Source organism: Amblyomma americanum, chromosome 9 (assembly GCF_052857255.1).
Source record: "Amblyomma americanum isolate KBUSLIRL-KWMA chromosome 9, ASM5285725v1, whole genome shotgun sequence".
Taxonomy (NCBI): domain Eukaryota; kingdom Metazoa; phylum Arthropoda; class Arachnida; order Ixodida; family Ixodidae; genus Amblyomma; species Amblyomma americanum.
Genome location: NC_135505.1, coordinates 10,981,441 through 11,005,270, shown reverse-complemented (window position 1 = coordinate 11,005,270; position 23,830 = coordinate 10,981,441). Strand labels below are relative to the sequence as shown.

At 51.2% G+C, this 23,830-nt stretch overlaps 2 protein-coding genes and 1 pseudogene across 2 annotated transcripts in view; 2 read left to right on the top strand and 1 right to left on the bottom strand.

Annotated features, from left to right (window-relative positions):
* The window catches only part of LOC144104677 (aldehyde dehydrogenase family 16 member A1-like), a 161,347-nt gene that overhangs the window by 96,606 nt on the left and 40,911 nt on the right, over nucleotides 1-23,830 (top strand).
* Nucleotides 10,291-10,909, bottom strand: LOC144105043 (uncharacterized). Its single transcript, XM_077638256.1, has one exon. The coding sequence runs from the start codon at nucleotides 10,907-10,909 to the stop codon at nucleotides 10,364-10,366; it is 546 nt and encodes a 181-aa protein (XP_077494382.1). The 3' UTR covers nucleotides 10,291-10,363.
* On the top strand, nucleotides 14,528-15,758 carry LOC144105042 (uncharacterized; annotated as a pseudogene).

The window sequence follows — 23,830 nt, the reverse complement described above, 5'->3', positions numbered from 1 at the left end:
ATGGTGCAAAAGGCGGCCGCTCACACCAGCTCCCTCAAGCACCGCGAGAATTGATGCACGGTGGACGTTGTCAAAAGCGCTCGAGACGTCCAGTAGCAGCAGCATCGCGACCTGTCCTGCCGCTCTGGCAGGCTCCAGCACTGTAATTACGTCCGATATAGAATCAGCCGTGCACTGCATCCCACGGAAACCCATCTGCCGCTCATCAAACAAATCAGCCTCCGCAGCCCGCTCGTTCAGACGCTGCAACGCCATATGCTCCATGAGCTTACCTGCCGCTGATGTTAATGCCACTGGCCGGTATCCGCTCAGCTCCGTAGGTGGGCGCCCTGGTTTTCAGTTGGGGCAAACGACCGTGGTTCGTCAAACATCCGGTGGCTCCCCGCGTTCCCACACCAGGTTGATCTGCTGCAGGAGGATCTGTCGTTGCTCCACATCCAGGTTTCGCAGCATCTGGTATGTAACCCTGTCCGGTCCAGGCACCGAGGGGCGGCAGCAGCGCTGCAGCGCACTGTTCAGCTCCGCCGCGGTTAATGGGGCATCACATGGACCTTCCGAGGCGATGGGAGAGGGACTGTCGTCGCTGCTGGGGCTCTCAGGAGCAGCTATGTTAGCAGCGTTTGCGGTGCTGGGCAGCACGAACCGGTCGGCAAACCGCTCTGCCAGCTCTTCAAAGCTGAGCCTACTGGAGATTGCAAGGGTGGCCAGCGGTTGACGGTTTGCCTGTGGTTCGGTGATGCGCCGCAGGGTGTCAAACAGCCTCCATGAGCTGACATCTTCGTACATCCTTTGGCATAGTGAAGCACACTGTCGGCGGTATAGCTTGTTGGCGTGGCGGCACGCTGCTGCGTCCAGGCGGTTGTAGACAGTCCAGTCGGCGGCTCTGTCAGTCCGTTGCGCCCGTCGCTCTGCGCAATCTTTCTTCTGGCGCAGATCGAGCAGCTTTGAATACTGCGCTTTGAAGACAAATCCGACGAGTTATCTGCAACAGATGCTGTACCTAACATTGCACCGAGACAAGACCATTTGCTGCCACGGTACACTCTGCCTGCAGTATGTGGGTTCACACTGACACATTTACACAAAAAGGAAATGCCACAAGAACACGTACTGCAAGAATCCTTTGCACTGCAAGAAAAGTATGACACTTACTTTTATACTGACGGTTCAAACGTAGAAATGCATTTTGGAAGTGCAGTGGTTCAAGGCAAAAGTGGAAAAATAATATGACTGCCACAGTGCACATCGGTTTTTACCGCTCTCTTATGCTATCTCTGTTGCTGTAGAGCAAATAGTAAAAGAGAACATCTGAAACCGAATCATCTACACTGATTCCCTGAGCGTGCTCAAAGCACTGCACTCTGGAAATGCTGCTGAATCCATAACAGGAAACATCATACATAGTGCAGTTAAAGTCACGACACAAAAACATAACATTAAATTTTGCTGGGTCCCTAGCCATGTTGGACAGGCACCAATTGGTCAAATAAAAGGTGTGAACATACTGCACAGGATAGGGCTTGTTTGAAGTTAATGCTCAGTAAATTCAGAAATTAGTGGCTGGCTGCTTGGGAAGAGCAGGTTAACAACAAACTGCATTCTGCAAAGCCCATTTGAGGAGAATGGTAATCATGTAGACATCAGGAGCGTTTTACAGAAATTATTTTGTCTACGCATTGTACACTCACACCTTACACACAACTTCTTACTGACAAAACAAGAGAAACCTCTCTGTGAAATCTTTGGTGGTGAACTCACAGTAAATCACATTTTAATTTCATGTACAAAACTTGAACAACTAAGAAAAAACTATTTTACAATGTTCTACAATGAATACATCCCATTACACCCCATGTTGCTTTGAGGTGATCAAGCACTTGTTGATTTTTCAAGCATTTTCAAGTTTATTAAAGAAGCCAGTATTTTAAACATACTACAGTATCTCCTTTAACACAAGACAATTTAACCCTGTATTTGGCACGTTATAGCCTTTGTTGCTTTTGCTTGTCCAAATTAACCAATGTCAGCCCCATGGCATTCCAATAAATGAGCTTCGTTACTCATAAAACAGAGCTAAGCACGCAGAACAGAGAAGAAAACTTTCAACTGGTTTTAATGGGAAGATCATGCTTGCTTTTCAAGCAAAACATGAAGCTTGCACGCATGCATATGTTTAAACAAATACAGGCAAATGCACTTGTCACACCTAAAAGTTGTCTCGTTCAGTTCCGTTCCTTTTGTAGTTCACCCCTGGTTAACAAGCCCATTTTTTTGGGTGAAAATGCTACCCAAGGCACGTCCACTTCCAGTTTCTTTCCTTAAAATATGAAAAGCTTCTGCCACTTCTCTAGTGTGACCAAACAAGACTTCAGAGTCAACAAAAAACGGAATACACTGGCACTCGAAACGGTGCTTTGACAGGTTTATAGAGTTTTTTCCCGAGGAATTTAGATGCTCCAACAGGTTTATTTTGATGCACCGGCCTGTCTGTACTATATATATGTACGGCCACAGGACAAAGGAATTTGATACACAACCACAATCTTACAGGGAACAAACTTGTTTTCATGGGATATTTTACATCCGGTCTTCCGGCCTATTCCATCTCTCTCTCTCTCTTTGGACAGCTGCTCCCACCTTACCCACTTTATTAGGAGCTGAGAACATAACACTGATTCCTTATCTGGCCCTCAATCTGTGTGAGAGGGAATGGACGTATGGCATTACCGCCACTTTTTTGCACCTTTCATCAGGGCTCATGGAATGCTCTGAGTCGTGTTTAGAGGGTTTTAATTTCCTGAGGATTTTACCTGCACAGGAGACATGGACGGGGTCTTTAAACGAGACTCGCCACAACGGTGTTCCTGGACTGAGAGGCTATTGCTCATCTTGTGAAAACAAGGTTTCTTAACTGCTGTGCTCATGCAGCCAGTGACTATCCCGTGTGGAAACTGCACTGTACTTAAACAAACATGATTAACTATAAGGACGGCAGACGAAGTGCGAACTTTCAACTAATTTTATTCCGGATGTGTTACGCTTTTTATGTGAAACAAAGAATGACATGATGATTTTTGTTTACAGAGAAAAAATGTAAGCACCACAGGCAAGAACAACCATCACCCGTGCTCATTACTCAGTGCGAAGAATCCAGCCACAAAAATTCGCTATCTTCAAGAGTTAATGATTTAGCACTGACACAATTTTCTGCACTGGTGGTCCTAATCTTGAATGCTTCGATTATTTCCCATTCTGTTTGTGTTTTTGCGTGGCCTAAGATTGTTGTGTCACCAAAACGTGGCTTGCATTTTCTGCAGTCTTTGCAATGGGTGACAATGAAAAAAGATGAACCTATGCAAGAAAGAAAGACATGGCCTATCGTAATTTCATACATTCCCAAGATTTCACATGGCCTAAAAAAGGTAGCGAGCAGGCATGGTATGTGGGAAACAATACATCGTGGGAAACAAATGTGGGAAACAATACATCGGACAAACCGGAAGGTGCGTAAACTCAAGACTCATGGAACATGCCAACAAGTTTCAACAGAACACCCACCCAGGCAACCTGGCTTCCCACTGTCACCATTGTAAAGACTGCAGAAAATGTGAGCCACATTTTGGTGACACAACAATCTTAGGCCACGCAAAAACACAAACAGAACGGGAAATGAAGCATTCAAGATTAGGACCGCCAATGCAGAAAACTGTGCGAGTGCTAAATCATTAACTCTTGAAGACAGCGAATTTTTGTGGCTGCGTTCTTCACACTGAGTAATGAGCAAGGATGATGGTTGTTCTTGCCAGTGGTGTTTTCATTTTTTCTTTGTAAACAAAAATCGTCATGTCATTCTCTGTTTCACATAAAAAGCGTAACCCATCCGGAATAAAATTAGCTTTAAGTTTGCACTTCGTCTGTCGTCCTTATACTATGTCTTGTTTGTTTACGTACAGCACGGATACCACACGATGAACCACCAACCAGCCTCTGTAATTGCTCTCTTAGCAGTGACTGTTCCATTTTTCACAAGTTTAAAACGACATGACCTGTAGTTTAAAAGGGGTTTCTCGCTTTGAGGGGAATATTGCCAACACAGGCGGTTTGTTTAAAAGGCGAACTTCAAGTCTAAATACTGCAGTGCGCTGTGTTGGGGAACTTCATGCGTGAACATGTGGCACAGCTTCTGGCTCGAGGGATTTGACAACAACAAGAAAGTCATCCACGTGCCTAAAAATGAATGTGGATTAGCTCAGGCAATCCAGGATATCCATATTGTGGACCAGCGCAAAACGGCCAACGGACCTAGGAAAGAGAAGACGACACGGGCGCTGTCTAGCAACTGAATTTCATTGGAAAACCACATAAAATATATAAGGTTAAAAACGCACTAAACCAAAAGAACAAACGAAAAACAAACATATCGAGGATTACTCAGCGGATGGAACACTCTTATCGAGGAGAGAAATGAGATAGCCTTCCTCTATAAGAGTCTTCCTTCCGCTGTGTGATGTCGTGAATGTCGGCATTCTTCCGTGAATGTCGGCACCCGTCAGGTTGTTATTCGACAAGCGTGTGTGCACTCCCATTGCCGGAATGCGCCTGCATAAGCAGGCCTTGGGTGCGGCCTGATCTCGGTGACCAGAACCGACAACGCACTCCCTCACCAGAACAGGATTTAGACACCCTAGACTAGTACTTGGCCACAATCTTCTATGAACAAACCAATTAATTCTCGGCCCTCAGTCCCCAGCGGCTGCGGAGCAACTGACCAAGGCGGCGGTCAAACCTGTGACGCAGCGGAGGGTGCTAAGAATCTCTGGCTCCGGACAGGCCGCCATTGGAATCTGAACCTGGCAACGTTTAATGCTAGAACCTTATCTAGTGAGGCTAGCCTAGCAGGGCTGTTCGAGGAACTAGCGGGCATTAAATGAGATGTCATAGGGCTTAGTGAAGTTAGGAGGACAGGTGAGGCATATACAGTACTAAAGGACGGGCACATAATGTGAAATCGCGGATTAGCAGATATAGAAGAACTTGGTGTGCGATTCCTCATTAATCAGAATATTGCCACACTGCTCACATTCTGCGAGCGCCGCCATGCGGCCGAGCGGCATTACTGGGCTCGTGTGGGAGCGAAGAAGAGGACGTCCCCGTTCGAACGCGCGCTGCTGGGTTTCTGGCCTTCGGATTAAAAAAGCCCCTTTTCGTGCCGCCCTACGTTTGTCGGCGACATTTTGGTGGAGGTGCTGGGTATCGTTCCATGAACGCTCACCCCGAGGGCAACTCTGACGCTGATCAGCGACGCTTGGACACAACACCCGTCCACAAAGCGAGCCGCCGCCTGCGAGGCCTGCAACCTGAGTGTCACCCACTGACGAGGCCGGTGCGTACCATGACGTCTACTACAGGCAGTCAGACAGGCCAGCCTTCCGGCACTGTCCCGCCCGTTGTAGTTCTCACCCCTCGCTCACCACCATCCTTTCACGGCGATCGGTTTGAGGACGTCGAGTACTGGTTGTCCAGCTTTGACCGTGTGGCCACTTTTAACCAGTGGGAGGACAACCGAAAACTACGAAACGTCTATTTCTCGTTCCAAGACTCTGCGAATACATGGTTCGAGAACCATGAGGCATCCTTTACGAACTGGGAAGTGTTCCGCCGTCAGTTGCTGGCTACCTTCAGCACAAACGCACACAAGGAAAATGCCGAACTCGCCCTTCGCACCAGGTCACAGCAGGCGAACGAAAGCGTCGCTATGTTTATTGAAGACATGGCACGTCTTTTCAATCGGGCTGACCCTGCCATGCCAGAGGCTACCAAGGTGCGCCACCTCATGCATGGTGTGAAGGAGCAGCTCTTCGCTGGCCTCATACGCGACCCACCAAGAACCGTCGCTGACTTCGCGAAAGAAGCCACAGGCATGGAACGTTCCTTACAGGAACGCAGTGCGCAGTACGGTCGTCCGGGAAGTGTTGCGGCCAGCAACTATTGTGCGTCCCTGCCAGTCGCCGGGGACGAGGCTCTTCGGGAGCTTGTGCGGAGTGTAGTTCGCGAAGAACTGCACAACCTCCGCTTAGATGCTCCACCTGCCAGTGTTGCAGCAGTAGCCGATGCCGTCCGCGAGGAAATTCGGCGAGCAGTCCAGCCACCACCGGCACCACAGCCGGAGCCGTACGCCAGCAGCTACAACGAAGCCCTACGGACACCACAGCCGGAGTCGTACATCACGAACTACAGTGAAGCTCTGCGGAGACCTGCGCCAGTTCCACATGCGTTCCGCCCTGCTGCCGAACAAACGCAGGGGTACTTTCCCTCCGCCGAGCTGCGTGACCCGCGCCCTGTTCGAAAAGCTGACGTGTGGCGCACACCCAACAACCGGCCACTATGCTACCACTGCGGGGAGCCCGGTCATATCCTCCGCAACTGCCCCTACCGACGGATAGGATTAAGAGGATTTCCACCGAGCGCACCTCGACCGCGCTATGTTGAGAGACCGCGAGACATTGAGCAGTACCTGGCCGATGATGTGCTGCCCTCAACGCCTCCACGACGCCAGTCTAGGTCGCCGTCTCCAAGACGAGTTCCTCCACCCAGTCATGCACCATCATCTGGCCAATTCAGAGGCACGTCTCCCCGCCGGGAAAACTGAAGACGGTGTCCTCTGGGGGTAGGACCGCCGCTGCCGCAGACAGTGAACAACCTCCATCCAACGATTTTATGCGACGACCCCACCCGCTGACCTTAAAGACGATCCCACCGCCGACCTCACCGATGACCTCAGCGACGACCCCATCGACGACGGCACCAAAAACCTCGCCGACAAATGGTCAAACAATTGTTTCCGCCGCCGAAATTCTTGTTGCCGCCGATGGCTATGACGTATCTGCACTCGTCGATACCGGAGCCGACTTTTCTGTCATGAGTAGTAACCTAGCCGCAACCCTCAGAAAGGTTCTAACACCTTGGCATGGGCCGCAGATACGCACAGTTGGTTGCCATGTGGTAACGCCGGTTGGCGTCTGCACCAGCCGTATAAAGATCCGCGGTGCAACTTTCACTGGCTCCTTCGCCGTGCTACGAGAGTGCTCTAAAGAACTGATTCTCGGCATGGACTTCCTTAAAGAGTATGGGGCGGTCATCAACCTGCACGAGCAATTGGTATCGTTTTCGACACAGCGAGCCGTTGATACCGACCACGAGCCGCACAGAGCACCATTACGCATCTCTGATGACCACACAACGATACCGACTAGAGCAAGCAAGTTTGTCACAGTCCAGTCCAGTCTTTCCGCGACTGTTTTGCATCAACATCCAAGGTTCGCCAGTCGCCAATAACTAAGCACCGTATTATCGTCGACAGTGACCAGAGACCGCTATGTCAGCGTCCTTATCGTGTTTCGTCGAAGGAGCACGATGCTATCCGCCGCCAAGTTGCCGAAATGCTCCACGACGACGTCATACAACCATCGACGAGCCCCTGGGCGTCACCTGTTGTTCTCGTCGCAAAGAAGGACGGCAGCCTACGGTTCTGTGTAGATTATAGACGTCTCAATAACGTTACCAAAAAAGATGTCTATCCACTGCCACGCATTGATGACTCATTAGACCGCCTCCGCCATGCTACCTACTTTTCGTCACTCGACCTTCGTAGCGGTTATTGGCAAATCGAGGTCGACGAACGTGACCGAGAAAAGACCGCCTTCGTTACTCCTGACGGACTGTACGAATTTAAGGTGCTTCCTTTCGGCTTGTGTTCAGCCCCTGCGACGTTCCAACGTATGATGGACACCGTACTAACTGACCTGAAGTGGCAGTCCTGCCTTGTCTATCTCGACGACGTCGTGATTTTCTCCGACACGTTCGAGGAGCACCTGAAACGTTTGCGTGCCGTCTTCGAAGCAATTCGTTCTGAGGGTCTGTCTCTCAAGCCTGAAAAGTGCCACTTCGCATTTCGGGAGCTCAAGTTTCTTGGCCACATTGTGAGCGCTCAGGGCGTTAGCCCCGACCCAGAAAAGACCGCCGCCGTTGCTGCATTTCCCCAGCCAACAGATAAATGAAGCTTGCGGCGTTTCCTGGGGCTTTGCGCCTATTATCGGAGGTTCGTTCAAAACTTCTCCAAGCTCGCAGAGCCGCTGACTCGCCTGACAAAAGACTCCGAACCCTTTTTCTGGGGCCAAGATCAGGAAAAAGCTTTCATAGAGCTTAAGGCCCGCCTCCAATCTACGCCTATCCTTGCCCACTTCGACGAGCAGGCCGACACGGAACTGCACACAGATGCCAGCAATGTGGGCCTCGGTGCGGTGATTGTGCAGTGGCAAGACGGTGTGGAACGCGTGATCGCATACGCAAGTCGCACTTTGTCCCGTTCCGAAGTGAATTATTCCACAACGGAAAAGGAGTGTCTCGCTGTTGTGTGGGCAATCACAAAATTTCGTCCATACCTGTACGGCCGCCCGTTTCGAGTCGTCAGCGATCATCACTCCTTGTGCTGGCTTGCGAACCTCAAAGATCCATCGGGGTGACTTGCACGGTGGAGCCTTCGGTTGCAAGAGTTCGACGTCACCATCGTGTATAAGTCCGGTCGGCAACATAGCGATGCAGACTATCTCTCCCGAGCTCCTCTTCCGTGCCCACCAGATGAGTCCGACGACGATTCTGCTTTCCTCGGCGCTGTCACCACATCCGACCTTGCCCACCACCAGAGGGCCGACTGCGAACTGCTGCCTCTAATCAAGTACCTCGAAGGAATCGCTCCGTCTCCGCCCAGACTCTTCTCGCGCGGACTTTCGTCGTTTTGCTTAATAGATGGAGTCCTCTACAAGAAAAACTACGGTCCGACCGACACTGCGTATCTCCTCGTTGTCCCAACTGTGCTTCGTAAGGAAGTTCTCGCTGCATGCCACGACGACCTTTCTTCTGGCCACCTCGGTTTTTCCAGAACATTGGGACGCCTCCGCCACAAGTACTACTGGCCACGGCTTGCTGCGGTCGTCCAACGCTACGTTCGAACCTGCCGTGAGTGTCAACGACGGAAGGTACCACCGACAAAACCGGCCGGCCTTCTGAAGCCAATTGATCCACCGCAAATCCCATTCCAACAAGTCGGCATGGACTTACTGGGCCCATTCCCGGTGTCCTCCATGGGAAACCAGTATATTGTTGTTGCCACGGACTACCTAAGCCGCTATTGTGAAACCAAGGCTCTTCCCCGTGGCACCGCGGCTGAAATTGCACAGTTCTTTGTTCACCACATCGTGCTTCGCCACAGCGCCCCCGTGGTTGTATTAACTGACCGGGGAACTGCGTTTACGTCGGCTCTTACACACGAGGTCCTCCGTCTTAGTGGCACCAGTCATAGAAAAACGACTGCTTACCATCCTCAAACGAATGGACTTACTGAGAGGCTGAACAAGACCATCACAGATATGATGTCTATGTATGTCGACGCTGACCATCGCAACTGGGACGAAATACTTCCCTACATCACGTTTGCGTACAACACCGCCCTCCAAGAAACGACGCGCTTCACCCCCTTCCGTTTGGTGTATGGCCGAGATGCCCTGACCATGCTTGACGCCATGCTGCTCCCGGATTGTACCCCCTCGTCTGTCCCAGGCGCTGACCAATTCGTTCGCGATGCAGAAGCCGCTCGCCACCTTGCTCGACAACGCATTCGCCACCAGCAGACAACTGACGCCCGGCGTTACAACCTCCGCCACAGGGAGGTGATTTACCAACCCGGCGAACACGTCTGGGTATGGAGCCCTATACGTGTGCGCGGTCGCTCTGAAAAGCTTCTGCGGCGCTACTTCGGCCCCTACGAGGTGCTACGTCAACTCAGCGATGTGAACTATGAAGTGTACCCGCAAGGAGTTGTCCGGTCTTCTCGCCCGCCCAAGTCTGAAGTCGTCCACGTGTCCCGCATGAAACCGTATTACGCCCATTAGCCCCTCCCGGAGTTCACATTCAGTGCTGCCACCACACGCCATCGCACTTTCGGTGTTTCCACACTCTTTATCCCCCTTGCCGGAGGCATCGAGGCGATGCCTCATGAAAGGAGGGGGGCAATGCCACACTGCTCACATTCTGCGAGCGCCGCCATGCGGCCGAGCGGCATTACTGGGCTCGTGTGGGAGCGAAGAAGAGGACGTCCCCGTTCGAATGCGCGCTGCTGGGTTTCTGGCCTTCGGATTAAAAAAGCCCCTTTTCGTGCCGCCCTACGTTTGTCGGCGACAATATACAGTAAAAGCTCGTTAATTCGAATTCCACTGGGCCGCCAGGCTAGTTCGAATTAACCAAAATTCGAACTAATGAAAGTGAGCAAAAATGGACGCGTTTGATGCCCGGAGGGCACGAAAAACATTTATTTAGCAAAACAATCTGTTATCATCTTCTGCTTCTTCTCTCTGAGGGCTACCGTAGTCACTCGGTCTTCTAGCGCGCGAATGCGACGCAGGGAGTCTTCTTCCCCCTCTTCAAAGCTGAAGAAAAGGCACGCGGCATTCAGCGCTCCCATAACTTCTGCCGCGGACGGACGCACGGGCTCTTGCTCCTCCTCGTCGTCCTCGTCTTCTGCCTCTTCTGTGACAGATTGCTCCCCAACAATTTCAGCGACAATGTCCTCATCACTTCGGGCACCGCACACTGCTGCATCGCTGTCTACTTCAACGTAATCATCAAAACTAACGTCCTGCAGCACAGCACGCACAGCCGCAGGCAGAGGCTCTGGACTCCCATCGTCGCCACTTTCTTCCATACTTCCGGCAGCAAAGCCACAGTGGTGGAAGCAGTTTGCAATTGTGGACGGCGTGACCTGCTCCCTTGCACGCACCAACATGTGCATTGCTATGAGCAATGTGATGGTGCTGGTCTTCTGGTTTCCAGTGCACAAAATCTTGCGCTCGATCATGTGGCGCCTATGGGCTCCGTGCGCTGGTATGGTGGTGCCAGCAGCGATCACATCGCCAGCGCCGCCTCGCGGCACTCGCGGCGTTAACCGGACGCTCAGTCACGGCCGGTCTCTCGAGGGGAGAGCCCACGCTCTCCTCGATGCTGGCCGTGGTGGGCCTGCGTCTTCCTCCATGCCGGTGCGTTCGCGTCAGCCCGGCCGCATATAGCAGACGAGCACTGACCGCGATGCTATTCTAAGTCAACGCCTGCTTCTCTGCTGATTTCAAGGCATTGAAAGCCTTGGCGCCACCGCTGCTACGTTTAGTTTCAATTGCTTTCAGGTTGTGCTGATCACCGATGCCGAGCAGCCATGATTGTGTTGCAGTCCCGACGGCACTGCAATATCGGGCAGCGCAATTGACCTTATTGGGATTAATTAAGTATCTTTACAGTTTGAGAAACAAGTCTCTGATTGACTCAGATAATGAAATCAGCTATGTAATTTACACCCACTGTGACATCCACTATGTGAATGGTCGGCTAGAATTGCGAAAAACGCACTTTCTACGCATATAAGATTATAATGCTCCACATCCTGCAGGATCGTCACTGCTTTACTTTGTGTATTCCCCTCAGAGAAGCATAGCTCTAAGCATACAAAAATACGGTGGGTTTCTTGCTAAGTATCTTCCACAGTTAGAGGAATTTCATTTCAGGGATTTCGTGAAGGCACCAATTACATGAATTATTTCGGTCGTATTTTTCTTTTGGTAAATACTTAACTCTAGAAAGGCCGCCGCGGTGGCTCAGCGGTTATGGTGCTCAGCTGCTGACCTAAATGACTCGGGTTCGATCCTGGTTGCGGCGGTCGCATTTCGATGAAGGCATAATCCTAGAGGCCCGCGTAGTCCGCGATGTCAGTGCACGTTGAAAAAACCCAAGTGGTTCAAATAATTTGGAACCTCCTACTATTGCGCCTCTTATAGTCTGAGTTGCATTGGGACGATAAACTTCATTAAAATCAAAATATTAATTCCAGAAATTGAACCGCTCTCTATTTTCCTTTTCCCTCGTCCAGAACAGGATTTGAGATCTCAGAAATGCAACAAATAAGGATACAAAATTTTAAACCACTGTAGGAAATAAAATGATTCAAATAAATACACAAAACCTTAGGTGAAACAATGTGAAAACAACATAAGTATACTCAGAAGTACGACGTCGCTCCCACAGCATACACACAAGCACAAAAAAAAACTAGAAACAAAATTGACTCGCTGAACCACAGATGAGCATAACAAACGAAGACTCAAACTTCAGATGCTAGCTCCAAGAACTTCATCGTAGACCATTTCCTGTGAGTGACTGGGCGAATTCCTTCCCTCTACATAAAGACCTAAAGCAACTCCTACCAATGATGACACGTTCAAAACACCCTAGTCAGTGTCAACCCTTTCCCAGTTCACACTCATCAATTTAATTCCACAGTGTACTCATTTCCAGCAGACCCTCTGTGCGTGAGCGAGCATGCCTGATGTCCAAAGAAACTGTTAAAATATTGTTACGGGGAAATACTATTTACATTTATTTACAAGTGCTGGGGGTTAGAATAAAAAGTTCCTAGCAGGGAGCACCAACACGAACCGCGAGCTGCATTAACCTCCTCTTCTTCGTTCGGGTCACGCGAGAGGCCACTTCGTCTTCCACTGCCACTTCATCGTAACAATATATTCGGTACCTTTTGCTGCAGTGTTTTTATAGCTGTTGTGACATTGCTAAACAGAGCAGTAGGTCGAGCACCCATAATTATCCAAGTTTGTTTTCGCCTTCGAACGAAACCTCACCGCTCGCCTCGCTCACTGCAAACTGAACCAGAGAGCTGCGTCGGCTGCGTCCACCTTTCGCCACCGCTGTTAACCAGGTGGCGCCACTCGCACGCACCAAACTGCAGCGCACGGAGCCTATAGAAACATTTAATGTTTCTGATCACCCCCTGATCCATTGGCTGCAAGGCCGCAGTCGTGTTGGCGGGCAAAAATACTAGCCTTGCGGCTTTCAGCTCGGCGTCGACTTTGTGTGCCGAGCAGTTATCTACAATAAGGAGAACTTGACGCTTCCCTAGCTCCATCCTCCGATCGAATTTCAGGAGCCATTTTTTAAACAATTCGCCCGTCATCCACGCCTTGCTGTTGGCGGCGTAATCTGTCGGCAGTGTCCTAATGTTCTTGAAACACCGAGGCTTCTGTGCCTTTCTGACAACAAAAAGAGGGACCTCCTCCGTCCCGGTCGTATTAGCGGCGACCAGAGCAGTAATCCGCTCTTTGCTTCGTTTGCCGCCAGCGCAGCTGTCCCCTTTAAATGTTACTGTTCTGTCGGGCTGGAGCTTATAAAACAAAGTCGTCTCATCAGCATTGAATATATCTTGTGCCGAGTAGCTTTCCAAGTACTGCTGTAGAGCACCGCTTTGCCACGTGGCTTAAGTTTCTGCATCCACTTCTTTGGCTTCTCCGGACAACACCCGGAAGACAAGATTATGTCTGTCTCGAAAGCGGTGAAACCATCCTTCGGAGGCGACAAAATCTTCCACATTCATGCGCAGGGCGAAATCGGCCGCCTTCGCCATGATAATTGAGCCGCTCAGTGGAATGTCTGCGCTTCTCATTTCCTTCACCCACGTGATCACAGCGGTCTCAATTTCCGGATACTTGGCTAATCGGAGCCTTTTTCTGTTGCTGGCAAAATCTTCGGCTTCGTAGGCATCCTCGATGGCCTTCCTATTTCGGACGTAGGTCGACAACGTGCTAGGGGGAATCCCGTGCTTTTTCGGGATTTCCACTTTGCTGGCCTTCCGTTCATCCACCTCGCGTAACATCACCACTTTCTCCTTCACCGTCTTGGCGCAGTATTTCCCACGCGAACATATCTCGCGGACACAAGCTCAGAGCAAGCGGTGTGCAAAACGAGGGCTAAAACACTAAAACGTCGTTCCTCGAAGCAGTCGCGGCAGGAAAGACTGGTTAGTACTTGTTCCAGCACCCTAGCAGTGCCTCGATGGTTGTGCCATCTATCGTTCTGCCGTGAAAGCTTCCAACGATAGTTTTCAACAGCGGCGCGCAGTTCGAATTATGGGTGGCGGCGCCAATTTTTGAGTGCATTAACGAGCTGTTACGCGCATAGACTTCTATGCACTGCGGACCGGACCATGATGACTATTTTGAATTATCCAAAATTTCGAATTAACGAGTTGTGAATTAACGAGCTTTCACTGTAGAGGATTTCTGTAGTATTGTAGCGAAGAGAAAGTTGAAGTGCGATTGCCGCGTGCCGAAGACGACGCTGCTGCTGGCGGACCTGTGTTCTGGTTCGTGTGTTCTTGTTCTCCGGCTATCACCAGCTGGGCTCGCCGCCGGCCTCTACGTCAAGCAAGCCGTGAAATTTGGTGGAGATGCTGGGTACGTATCTCATGCCACACACCCCGCCTCGCAAATCGAGCCCGGTACTAAGTCCCATCCGTCGGGTTTTCCTGGAGCCCTCGGGAGAAACAGAGACTCGCACTAGCCGACGGCAGCAAGGCCAAGCGCCGGAATTTGGACTCTTGCCCGCGGGATCGAGGACATCCAGGACGACCAACGCCACCATGCCGTCCCAGTTACAACAAACCGACCCCGCGATTGCGCCGAGGATCGTCTAAGTGCTTGTCACCCCAAGATCTGTCACTCCGTTCCGTGGCGATGGACTTCATGATGTTGAAGACTGGGTCCAGCACTATGAGTGGGTAGCTCGACATAATGGGTGGACACCCGACCAATATCTGCAGAACCTGTATTTCTCCTTAGATGCCACAGTGAAATACTGGTTCGAGAACCACGAGGCGTCGCTAACATCATGGGAGATATGCAAGAGCGAACTGGTACGCACATTTGCAAACCAGCATCGGCAACAGCATGAAGAAGATCTGCTCCACGCTCGTATCCAGGCTCCCACCGAGAGCGTGAGAAGTTTCGTCGAAGACGTACTGCGTCTGAGTGCCCGCGCTGACCCTCGGGCTACTGAAGAGAAGAAGGTGCGGGCCTTGATGAGGGGTATCCGGAATACATCTTTGAAGGCCTCGTCCGCAATCCTCCTACCACAGTAGCCGAATTCGTCGCTGAAGCTACCAACATCGAGCACGCGTTGGCGACAAGAACCAGTCACTTTCGGCGACTATGTGCCCTTCCTGTTGTCTCAAGTCTTGCTTCGTCCGGCCTGAGCGGTGGTGGCCTGGCCGATGTTCACGAAATTATCCGCGACGTCGTCTGAGAGGAGCTGAAAAGGCTGTTCCCAGCTCCTGACCAGCCTGCATCAGTCTCCATTGCGACGGCTGTTCGGGACGAACTGCGACACGTGCTGGCGTCCGAAGACGTATCCATTGTAGCTGCAGCCGACCAACCATCTCTGAGCTACGCTGCCGCCGCCCGTCGTCCACCTCCCGTACATCGTCAGTACCAGGCCGCTGCCGATTCCGGCTCTCGACGCCACGAGTTTGTGCCCCCGTCTGATGCACGCCTGGACCTGGAACCACTGGGCCGCAGAAAAACCGACATCTGGAGGACTGCAGACTGGAGGCCGCTGTGTTTTCACTGCGGTGAACCTGACCACTTATACCGCTACTGCCCGTACCGCGAACTCGGCCTTCGAGGTTTTTCAACCGGGCTGATCCGCGCCCCCGCCACGGTGAACATCCCCGTGATATACAGGACTACCTTCGACGCTCTCAATCGCCAGTGTCAGCTTCATCTCGCACCTCCCGGTCGCTGCCCCCTCGCCGATCATCACCCCCTTCTCGCGGATCTCGCCGTGAGAGCCTTTCGCCACATCGGGAAAACTAAGTACGGCGACGCCTGGAGGTGGCATTGCCGGTGTTATACGCAGTAAAGAACCTCCGCCTACGTTGGAATGTCCCCGCTCAACTAATGGCACCCTTGGAAGCGACGACTGTTCTGTGGCACCCAGTGGGACGGCACGCCCATACGTACCACGGGAGGTCACCTCGTAAACCCTGTTGGCAAGTGCACTGCCCGCGTTGAGATTCAAGGTGAGATGTGCCCAGCCACATTCATGATCCTGGAGAATTGCTCCAAAGACGTTATTCTTGGCATGGACTTTCTCCGTGAGTATGGCGCTGTAATCGACGTAGGGCGGAACAAGTTGACCCTCCGCGCACGTTCCTCGTCATCAATACCTCCTCGAGTTCCCCCCTGCGCTGCCATGAAAGTTGATGCCGACCATGTTCACTTGCAGCCGTTGTCGACTGTTTTCCTGCCGGTCCGAGCCGATACCACCGCATGTGGCGAAGGCGTTCTCGAAGGAAGTGTCCAGATGCTACTTTCGCGGGGCATTGGGGTAGCGCGAGGGATCGCCAATGTTCAACGTGGGCGTGCCAACATTTTAGTGACCAACTTCAGAAACGAGCCGCAGCACCTGACGAAAGGGTAGTTATAGCCCAACTGGACGAACTTAGCGACTTTGCATGGAAACAGCGCAGCAGACGGGACCAAAAAAGGAAGACACACACGGGCGCTGACTATCAACTGAAAGAAATTTATTGCATCATCGTTAATATATAAAACCCATACATATGATAAAAGCATGAAACTAGGTCACAAGATTCTTCAAATCAGCGACGTTCGCGAAGCTGCTGCGCTGCCTGAGGAGGAGGCCCCGCCCGGGTCATGTGACATTACAACGTTGCCCCTGGACATCGATCCCAAGCTTGAGCCTTCCCACAGACGCGAACTACTCTCGCTTTTGCGTCGATACCACAACTGTTTCACGATGACATCCCGAGTTCGCCAGACGCCCGTCGCCGAGCATAGAATTATTGTCGATACCGCGACGCCCCTGATTCGCCAACCGCCATGCCGCGTTTCCTTGAAGGAGAGGGAAACCATACAAGAGCAAGTGCGCGAAATGATTAACGACGACGTCATCCAGCCATCCAACAGTCCGTGGGCCGCCCCTGTAGTACTGGTCAAGAAAAAAGACGGGACCCTTCGATTTTGTGTCGACTACAGGCGACTCAATAATGTGACCAAGAAGGACGTGTATCCACTACCTCGCATCGACTACACTCTCGACCGTCTCCGTCATGCCTGCTATTTTTCGTCCATCAACTTGAAGAGTGGATACTGGCAGATTGAAGTGGATGAGCGCGACCGCGAGAAGGCCGCATTTATAACACCGGATGGGCTCTACGAGTTTAAGGTCATGCCGTTTGGCCTGTGTACAGCGCCCGCGACATTTCAACGAGTCATGGATACTGTGCTCGCCGGACTGAAGTGGCAGACTTGTCTCGTGTATCTGGATGACGTTGTCATCTTCTCCAGCACTTTCGCTGACCATCTTGTGTGCCTTGAAGCGGTTCTTCAAGCTCTCCTAACCGCCGGACACACTCTCAAGCCTTCGAAGTGCCGCTTCGCATACAGTGAGCTGAAGTTCCTAGGCCATGTCGTCAGCCAAATGGGTGTGAAGCCAGATCCAGAGAAAACGGCTGCCGTAGAATCCTTCCCTCCACCATCCGACAAGAAGACTGTCCGCAGCTTTCTCGGCCTCTGCGCATACTTCAGATGTTTCGTTCGCAACGTCGCCCTGATTGCAGTGCCACTTTACCGTCTTACAAAGGATACCGTCGCCTTTGAGTGGACCGAGGAGCAGCAATCAGCATTCCGCCAATTAAAGCACGCCCTTGCAGCGCCTCCTATACTAGGCCATTTCGATCAAGATGCCGACAATGAACTCCTCACGGACGCCAGCAACAAGGGACCAGGGGCAGTGCTTGTGCAAATCCAGGACGGCGCCGAGCGGGTTATTGCCTATGCCAGCCGAGCTCTTTCGAAGGCGGAAGGCAATTACTCGAAAACTGAAAAAGAGTGCCGCGTTGTCATCTGGGCGATCACCAAATTCCGGCCCTACCTGTACAGTCGCCCTTTTTGCGTCGTTACCGACCACCATTCCCTGTGCTGGCTCGCCAATCTCAAGGACCCCGCAGGCCGCCCTGCTCGGTGGAGCCTGCGGCTACAGGAATACGGCATCACCATCATCTACAAATTCGGCCGCAAACATCATGATGCTGACTGTTTGTCTCGAGCCCCCATGAATCCGGCGCCAGGGGCCGATAATGACGACGAGGACGGCTTTCTTGAGGCATTGGACACGGCAGGTATGGCTGCTCGGCAGCGCAATGATGCTCAGATTCGTCAGCTGATTGCACACCTGGAAGGCCACGAAGACGTGGTGCCCCGCGTTTTCCTGCGTATTCTGCCAACGTTCCGGATTCTGCACGGCGTATTGTACAAGCAGAACTTCGACAGCAGCCCGAGGTCATGGCTCCTTGTTGTGCCAGAAGACTTGCGCGACGAGGTGGCTGAAACTTGTCACGATGATACTACTGCTGGTCACCTTGGCTACAGCCGAACACTTGTACGTATTCGAGAGACGTATTATTGGCCGCAACTTCCCAAGTACGTCCGTCACTACGTCAAAACTTGTCGAAAGTGTCAAAGACGGAAAGGACCTTCTACACGACCAGCTGGTCTTTTCCAGCCGCTAGAACCACCGCATGCTCTGTTCCACACAATCGGAATGGATTTTCTCGGCCCATTTCCAACGTCGAAGTCTGGTAACAAGTACATTATCATAGCCACCGACTACCTAACCCGATACGCCGAGTCCCAAGCACTTCCTTCTGCGACGGCTGCTGAAACCACCCAGTTTTTTATTGAGTGCATTGTGCTCCGTCATGGTGCCCCTGTCGTTTTGATCACTGACCGGGGTTTTGATCACTGACTGCTCACACAGAAGTTCTTCCGTCTCAGCTGCACCAGCCACCACCAAACTACAGCGTACTACCCACAAACCAATGGGCTGACGGAGAGGCTGAACAAGACGATGGCTGACATGATCGCCATGTATGTGGACGTCGCCCATCGCAGTTGGGACGAGGTACTACCCTACGTTACCTTCGCGTATAATACCGCAGTCCAGGAGACAACAGGTATGTCCCCTTTCCAGCTGGTGCATGGTAGACAGGTCACCACAATGCTTGACGCTATGTTGCCACACGAGCCGTCTGTCGACGTAGTCGATGATACCCGTCTAGTCTGCGAGCGCGCGGAGGAAGCTCGACAACTCGCTCGACTCCGCCTCTAGCACCAACAGCATACAGACGCTCGTCAGTACAATCTCCGTCGACGTGATGTCCATTTTTACCCTGGTGACAGGGTATGGGTGTGGACGCCGGTACAGCGTCGAGGTCTCTCCAAGAAACTTATGAAGCTCTACTTTGGCCCGTATACTGTTCTTCGCCGCATCGGTGAGCTGAACTGCGAGGTGCTGCCCGAAGGACTGCAGCCATCATCTCGCCATTTCTCCCACCCTGAAATTGTGCACGTTGTCCGGCTTAAGCCATATTACACGCGCTAATCGCCTGCATTTTCCACTGCCTTCTACATCGGCCAGCAAGATTTCTGGGCCCCTGCGTGGTTTTCCGCCGTGTGATTTTTGCTCTCGGGTTAGCATCGGGACGATGCTCCTTTATAGGGGGAGGTAGTGCAGCGAAGAGAAAGTTGATGTGCGATTGCCGCATGCTGAAGACGACGCTGCTGCTGGCGGATCTGTGTTCTGGTTCGTGTGTTCTTGTGCTCCGGCTATCATCAGCTGTGCTCGTCGCCGGCCTCTACGTCAAGCAAGCCGTGACAGTATTAACGAAAGGGTGACAGCTATCGTATTTAGGCTAAATAAGAGGTACACGCTGAAGGTGGTGCAGGCCTACGCGCCTACATCTAGTAATGATGGCCGGACTGTTGAAAGCTTCTATGAAGACTTGGAATCGGCAGTGAACAAAGAAAGATTACAGTACACTGTACTGATGGGCGACTTCTCTGCGAAGGTGGGCAAGAAGCAGGCTGGCGACCAGGCGGTAGACGACTATGAAATAGGTTCTAGGCATAGCAGGGGAGAGCTGTTAGTAGAGTTCGCAGATAGAAATAACTTACGGATTATGAACACCTTCTTTTGCAAATGAGAGAGCAGCAAGTGGACCTGGAAGAGCTCCAATGGTGAGACAAAAAATGAAATCGACTTCGTACTATGCGCTCAACCTGGCATCGTTCAGGATATGGACAGCCTCGGAAAGGTGCGTTGTAGCGACCACAGAATGGTAAGGTCTCGAATTAGCTTAGACATGAAGAGGGACTTCATTAATGAGTTAGCGGTAAGAGGGAAAGTACAAGAATTCTGGATATCGCTGCAGAACAGGTATTCAGCTTTAACTGAGGAAAGCGCTTGTCTCGTGTGTTTCTGTGTTTCTTCTCTCTTGTCCCGCCCTTTTTGCGCAGTTATTCAATGTTTCAATAACGAGGAAAACGATCTTAATATTCATACAATGAACGACATTCTGACAGCTATCATTACAGAGTGTGCAGCAGAAGTAGGCGGTAGGACAATTCGACTGAATACCGGCAAGCTATCTCAGGAGACGAACGATCTGATTAAAAAACGCCAAATCATGAGAGCGTCTAACCCTTCAGACAGGATAGAACTAGCAGAGCTATTGAAGTTAATAAATAAGCGCAAGGTAGCCAACATAAGGAAGTCCAATATGGAGAGAATCAAGCATGCTCTAAAGAACGGAGGTAGCCTAAATGTGGTGAAGAGGAAACTAGGTATAGGTATACACCAGATGTACGGGCTAAGAGACAAGGAGGGCAATGTCATTAGCAATATGGATAAGATAGATAAATTAGCTGTGGAGTTCTACACAAATCTATACGGCAACCAATGTAATCAGAGCGTTAATGAGAGAACCAGTAATGCACGGCAATGCATCGTCCCGCCAGTAGCGAAAGAGGAAGTAAAGAGAGCCTTAGGAAAACTGTAGAAGAACTGAGGATTGGGCGAGTTGGTGGTGATCCATCATATTAAAAGCCAGCGCCAGACACACGAAAGCGCCTTCCGTGTATCTCGTCTCGTCCTCTGCCTGTGTTTTTTAGCGGCGGTTTTTAATACGATGAGCCTTAGGAGCAATGCAACGGGGAAAAGCAGCTGGTGAGGATCAGGTGACAGCAGATCTATTGAAGGACGGAGGGGACATTCTGCTAGAAAAACTATCCACCCTATGTTGTGTATCTTCTGGCACCCCCTACACATTCGACAGTTTTAATAAAGGCTAGGCCAGTCGTGGCCGCCAGAGTCGTTCCTCTCAATGGAGTCCGTCACTCGCGGCTTCGTGCCGCCTCATCTTTACACTTTTCGCAACTGACACAAACGACAGACATGGTGTCAGAAGTGTAAGCAGATTGTCCCCCTACGCCTGAAATCAACAGAATGGGCAATGTTTTCATCCAGCCTCCGGCTCACTTCGAACCTGGTGACACTCCTCAGACCGCGTGGGAAAAATGGCAGGAAGCATTCACCATATATGAACTGGCTTGTGAGTACAACACTAAGCCTAAATCAGCGCGGAAGGCATTGTTGCTTCATGTACTTGGCCCGCATGCTCGTCACATTGCATAGACGTTCCCTCCACACCCTGCTGCTGAAAACGATGACGCAGACCCAGTGAAATACATATTTGACAAGTTTGACGAGTTATATTGCCCGTACAAGAACGTCATACAATCAGCGACGGTGTTCAACTCGATGGTACAAAAGCCACAACAGTGCCCAGAATTTGGCAAAAACTGTTACAACTGCGACAAGCTTGGCCATTTCGTGCACCTGTGCAAGCAGCCACGTCGGCAGACAGCAGCGCATCGACTGCAAGTCGGACATGCTTCATAAGCATCCACAACAAGACTCGCAGGAGGAATTGTAGTTGGGCTGCTTGATTACGTGTAGTGTCAGTGCCAACGCAACAGACTGGAACGAAACTGTCAGTGTTAATAGACACAAGGTGACATTCAAGTTAGACACCGGTTCGGACGTCAACATAATTCCAGAACAGATGTTCAAGCAGTGGCCATGCAGACCAGCAACCAAACCATCCACAGCTAAAGTGACTACGTACAGTGGCCATCAGCTCCCAATAGACAGTGAATGTGAACTGTCTTGTGTGGTGAAGAACACGGAGTGCTGCCTGAGATTTCTGCTGGTGAAGGAGCAACTCAAGCCAATACTGCTGCATGCACAACCTTGCGCTTGCTTTCCCGTGTGAAGACCCTTCAAGCAACAACGAAGTCAAATGACACAGTGCTGCAAGAACAGTTTTAGGAGGTACTGAATGATTTCCCTGACATATTTGAAGGAATTGGCCAGCTTCCGGGACATTATAGCATCCAGCTGCGCGAAGATGCAGTGTCGACAGTTCGTGCTCCTCGCAGAGTACCAAGTGCGCTCGAGGATAAGGTGAAAGAAGAGCTGAAGCGCATGGAGGACTGACTTTGGATGAACCAAGTTCACAGCTTTGTACATTCACAACGCCATGGGGTTGTTACCGTTTTATTCGAGTTCCGTTTGGGCTTGCAACAGCCCCCGAGCTGTTCCAGCAGGCCATTGACAAGGTATTTGGAGGGCAGGCCATTGTGAAGCCGTATTTTGATGACATACTGGTTGCCTCAAGGACTTCGGAAGAACACAAAGTCCATCTCAGAACTATTCTAACCATAGCTAGACAAAACAACCTGAAGCTTAACAAATCAAAACTGTAGTTAGGACTTTCAGCCATTAAATATCTGGGTCACCAGCTCTCCTAGATTGGCTATCCCCAGACCCTGACAAGGTCAGATCCATTGAGGCCATGTCACTTCCATCAAACAAGTCAGAACTGCAAAGATTCTTAGGAATGGTGACATATCTCACGAAGTTCATCCCTAATTTTCTGGCAACTACCAGTCCTCTGCGTGAGCTTCTCAAGGCATATGTAGCATGGCACTGGACAAGCCAGCACACAGAGACTTTCAAGCTCATCAAACAGAAGCTCACAACAGCACCTGTGTTGCGTTATTTTGGCCCATCCAAGCCGATCACAATTTCAACAGATGCCAGCTCATACGGCCTGGGATCGGTTCTCTTGCAGGAAGGCAGACCAATCGCATACGCTTCTGCAGCCCTTACGCACCCCCAACAACATTATGCACAAATAGAGAAACAACTTTTAGCTGTAGTGTTCGCATGTGAGCGGTTCCACTATCACACTTTTGGCCGCACTGTAACAGTGGAAACAGACCACAAACCTCTTGTTGGACTCCAGACAAAGGACCTAACAAAAATGTCACCAAGACTGCAAAGACTTTTGCTCCGGCTACAGTGCTACAGCACTAAACTTGTGTATGTACCGGGGAAACAGCTGACTGTGGCTGATGCACTGTCGAGATCCTTAAACCCCGAATCCAAGATGGAAACTGCAGACAGTGATCCAGGACTGTTGATGTCCAGTCTGGTTCAAGCGTCGCTCACTAAGCTCAAGCAGGTCCAAGAAGCAACAAGTCGGGATCCAGTCTTGCAGCAACTAACGAAGTACATTCAACAAGGTTGGCCTGATCGCTGTAGTGATGTTTGTCCTATGGCTAGACCATACTTTCACATACGGAGTGAACTGTATATTGTCACAGGCCAGACTGAGAACAGTCGTAGACGTAGAGGGGGACCGCAGAACGGCCGAGGTTTTTAATCGCCCAGAACAGAGCCAGCTCGAGCGCACCTCACGCGAACGCGACCACTTCGTCCTCGTCACGGCTTAGCGCGCAGGTAGCTCGAGCCAGGTCCGTGGCAATATCACAAATGGCTTCATTTGCTGTTGTCAACGGCTTGTCATTCCAGCAGTTCTCCAGGCTGATGTTCTTGAGAAACTCCATCAGGCACATCGTGGCATTGCGGCTTGTAAAGGACTAGCAAGCCAGAGTGTTTATTGGCCCACACTCAACAAGGACATTGCCACCCTTGTCTCAAGCTGTGACACCTGCCA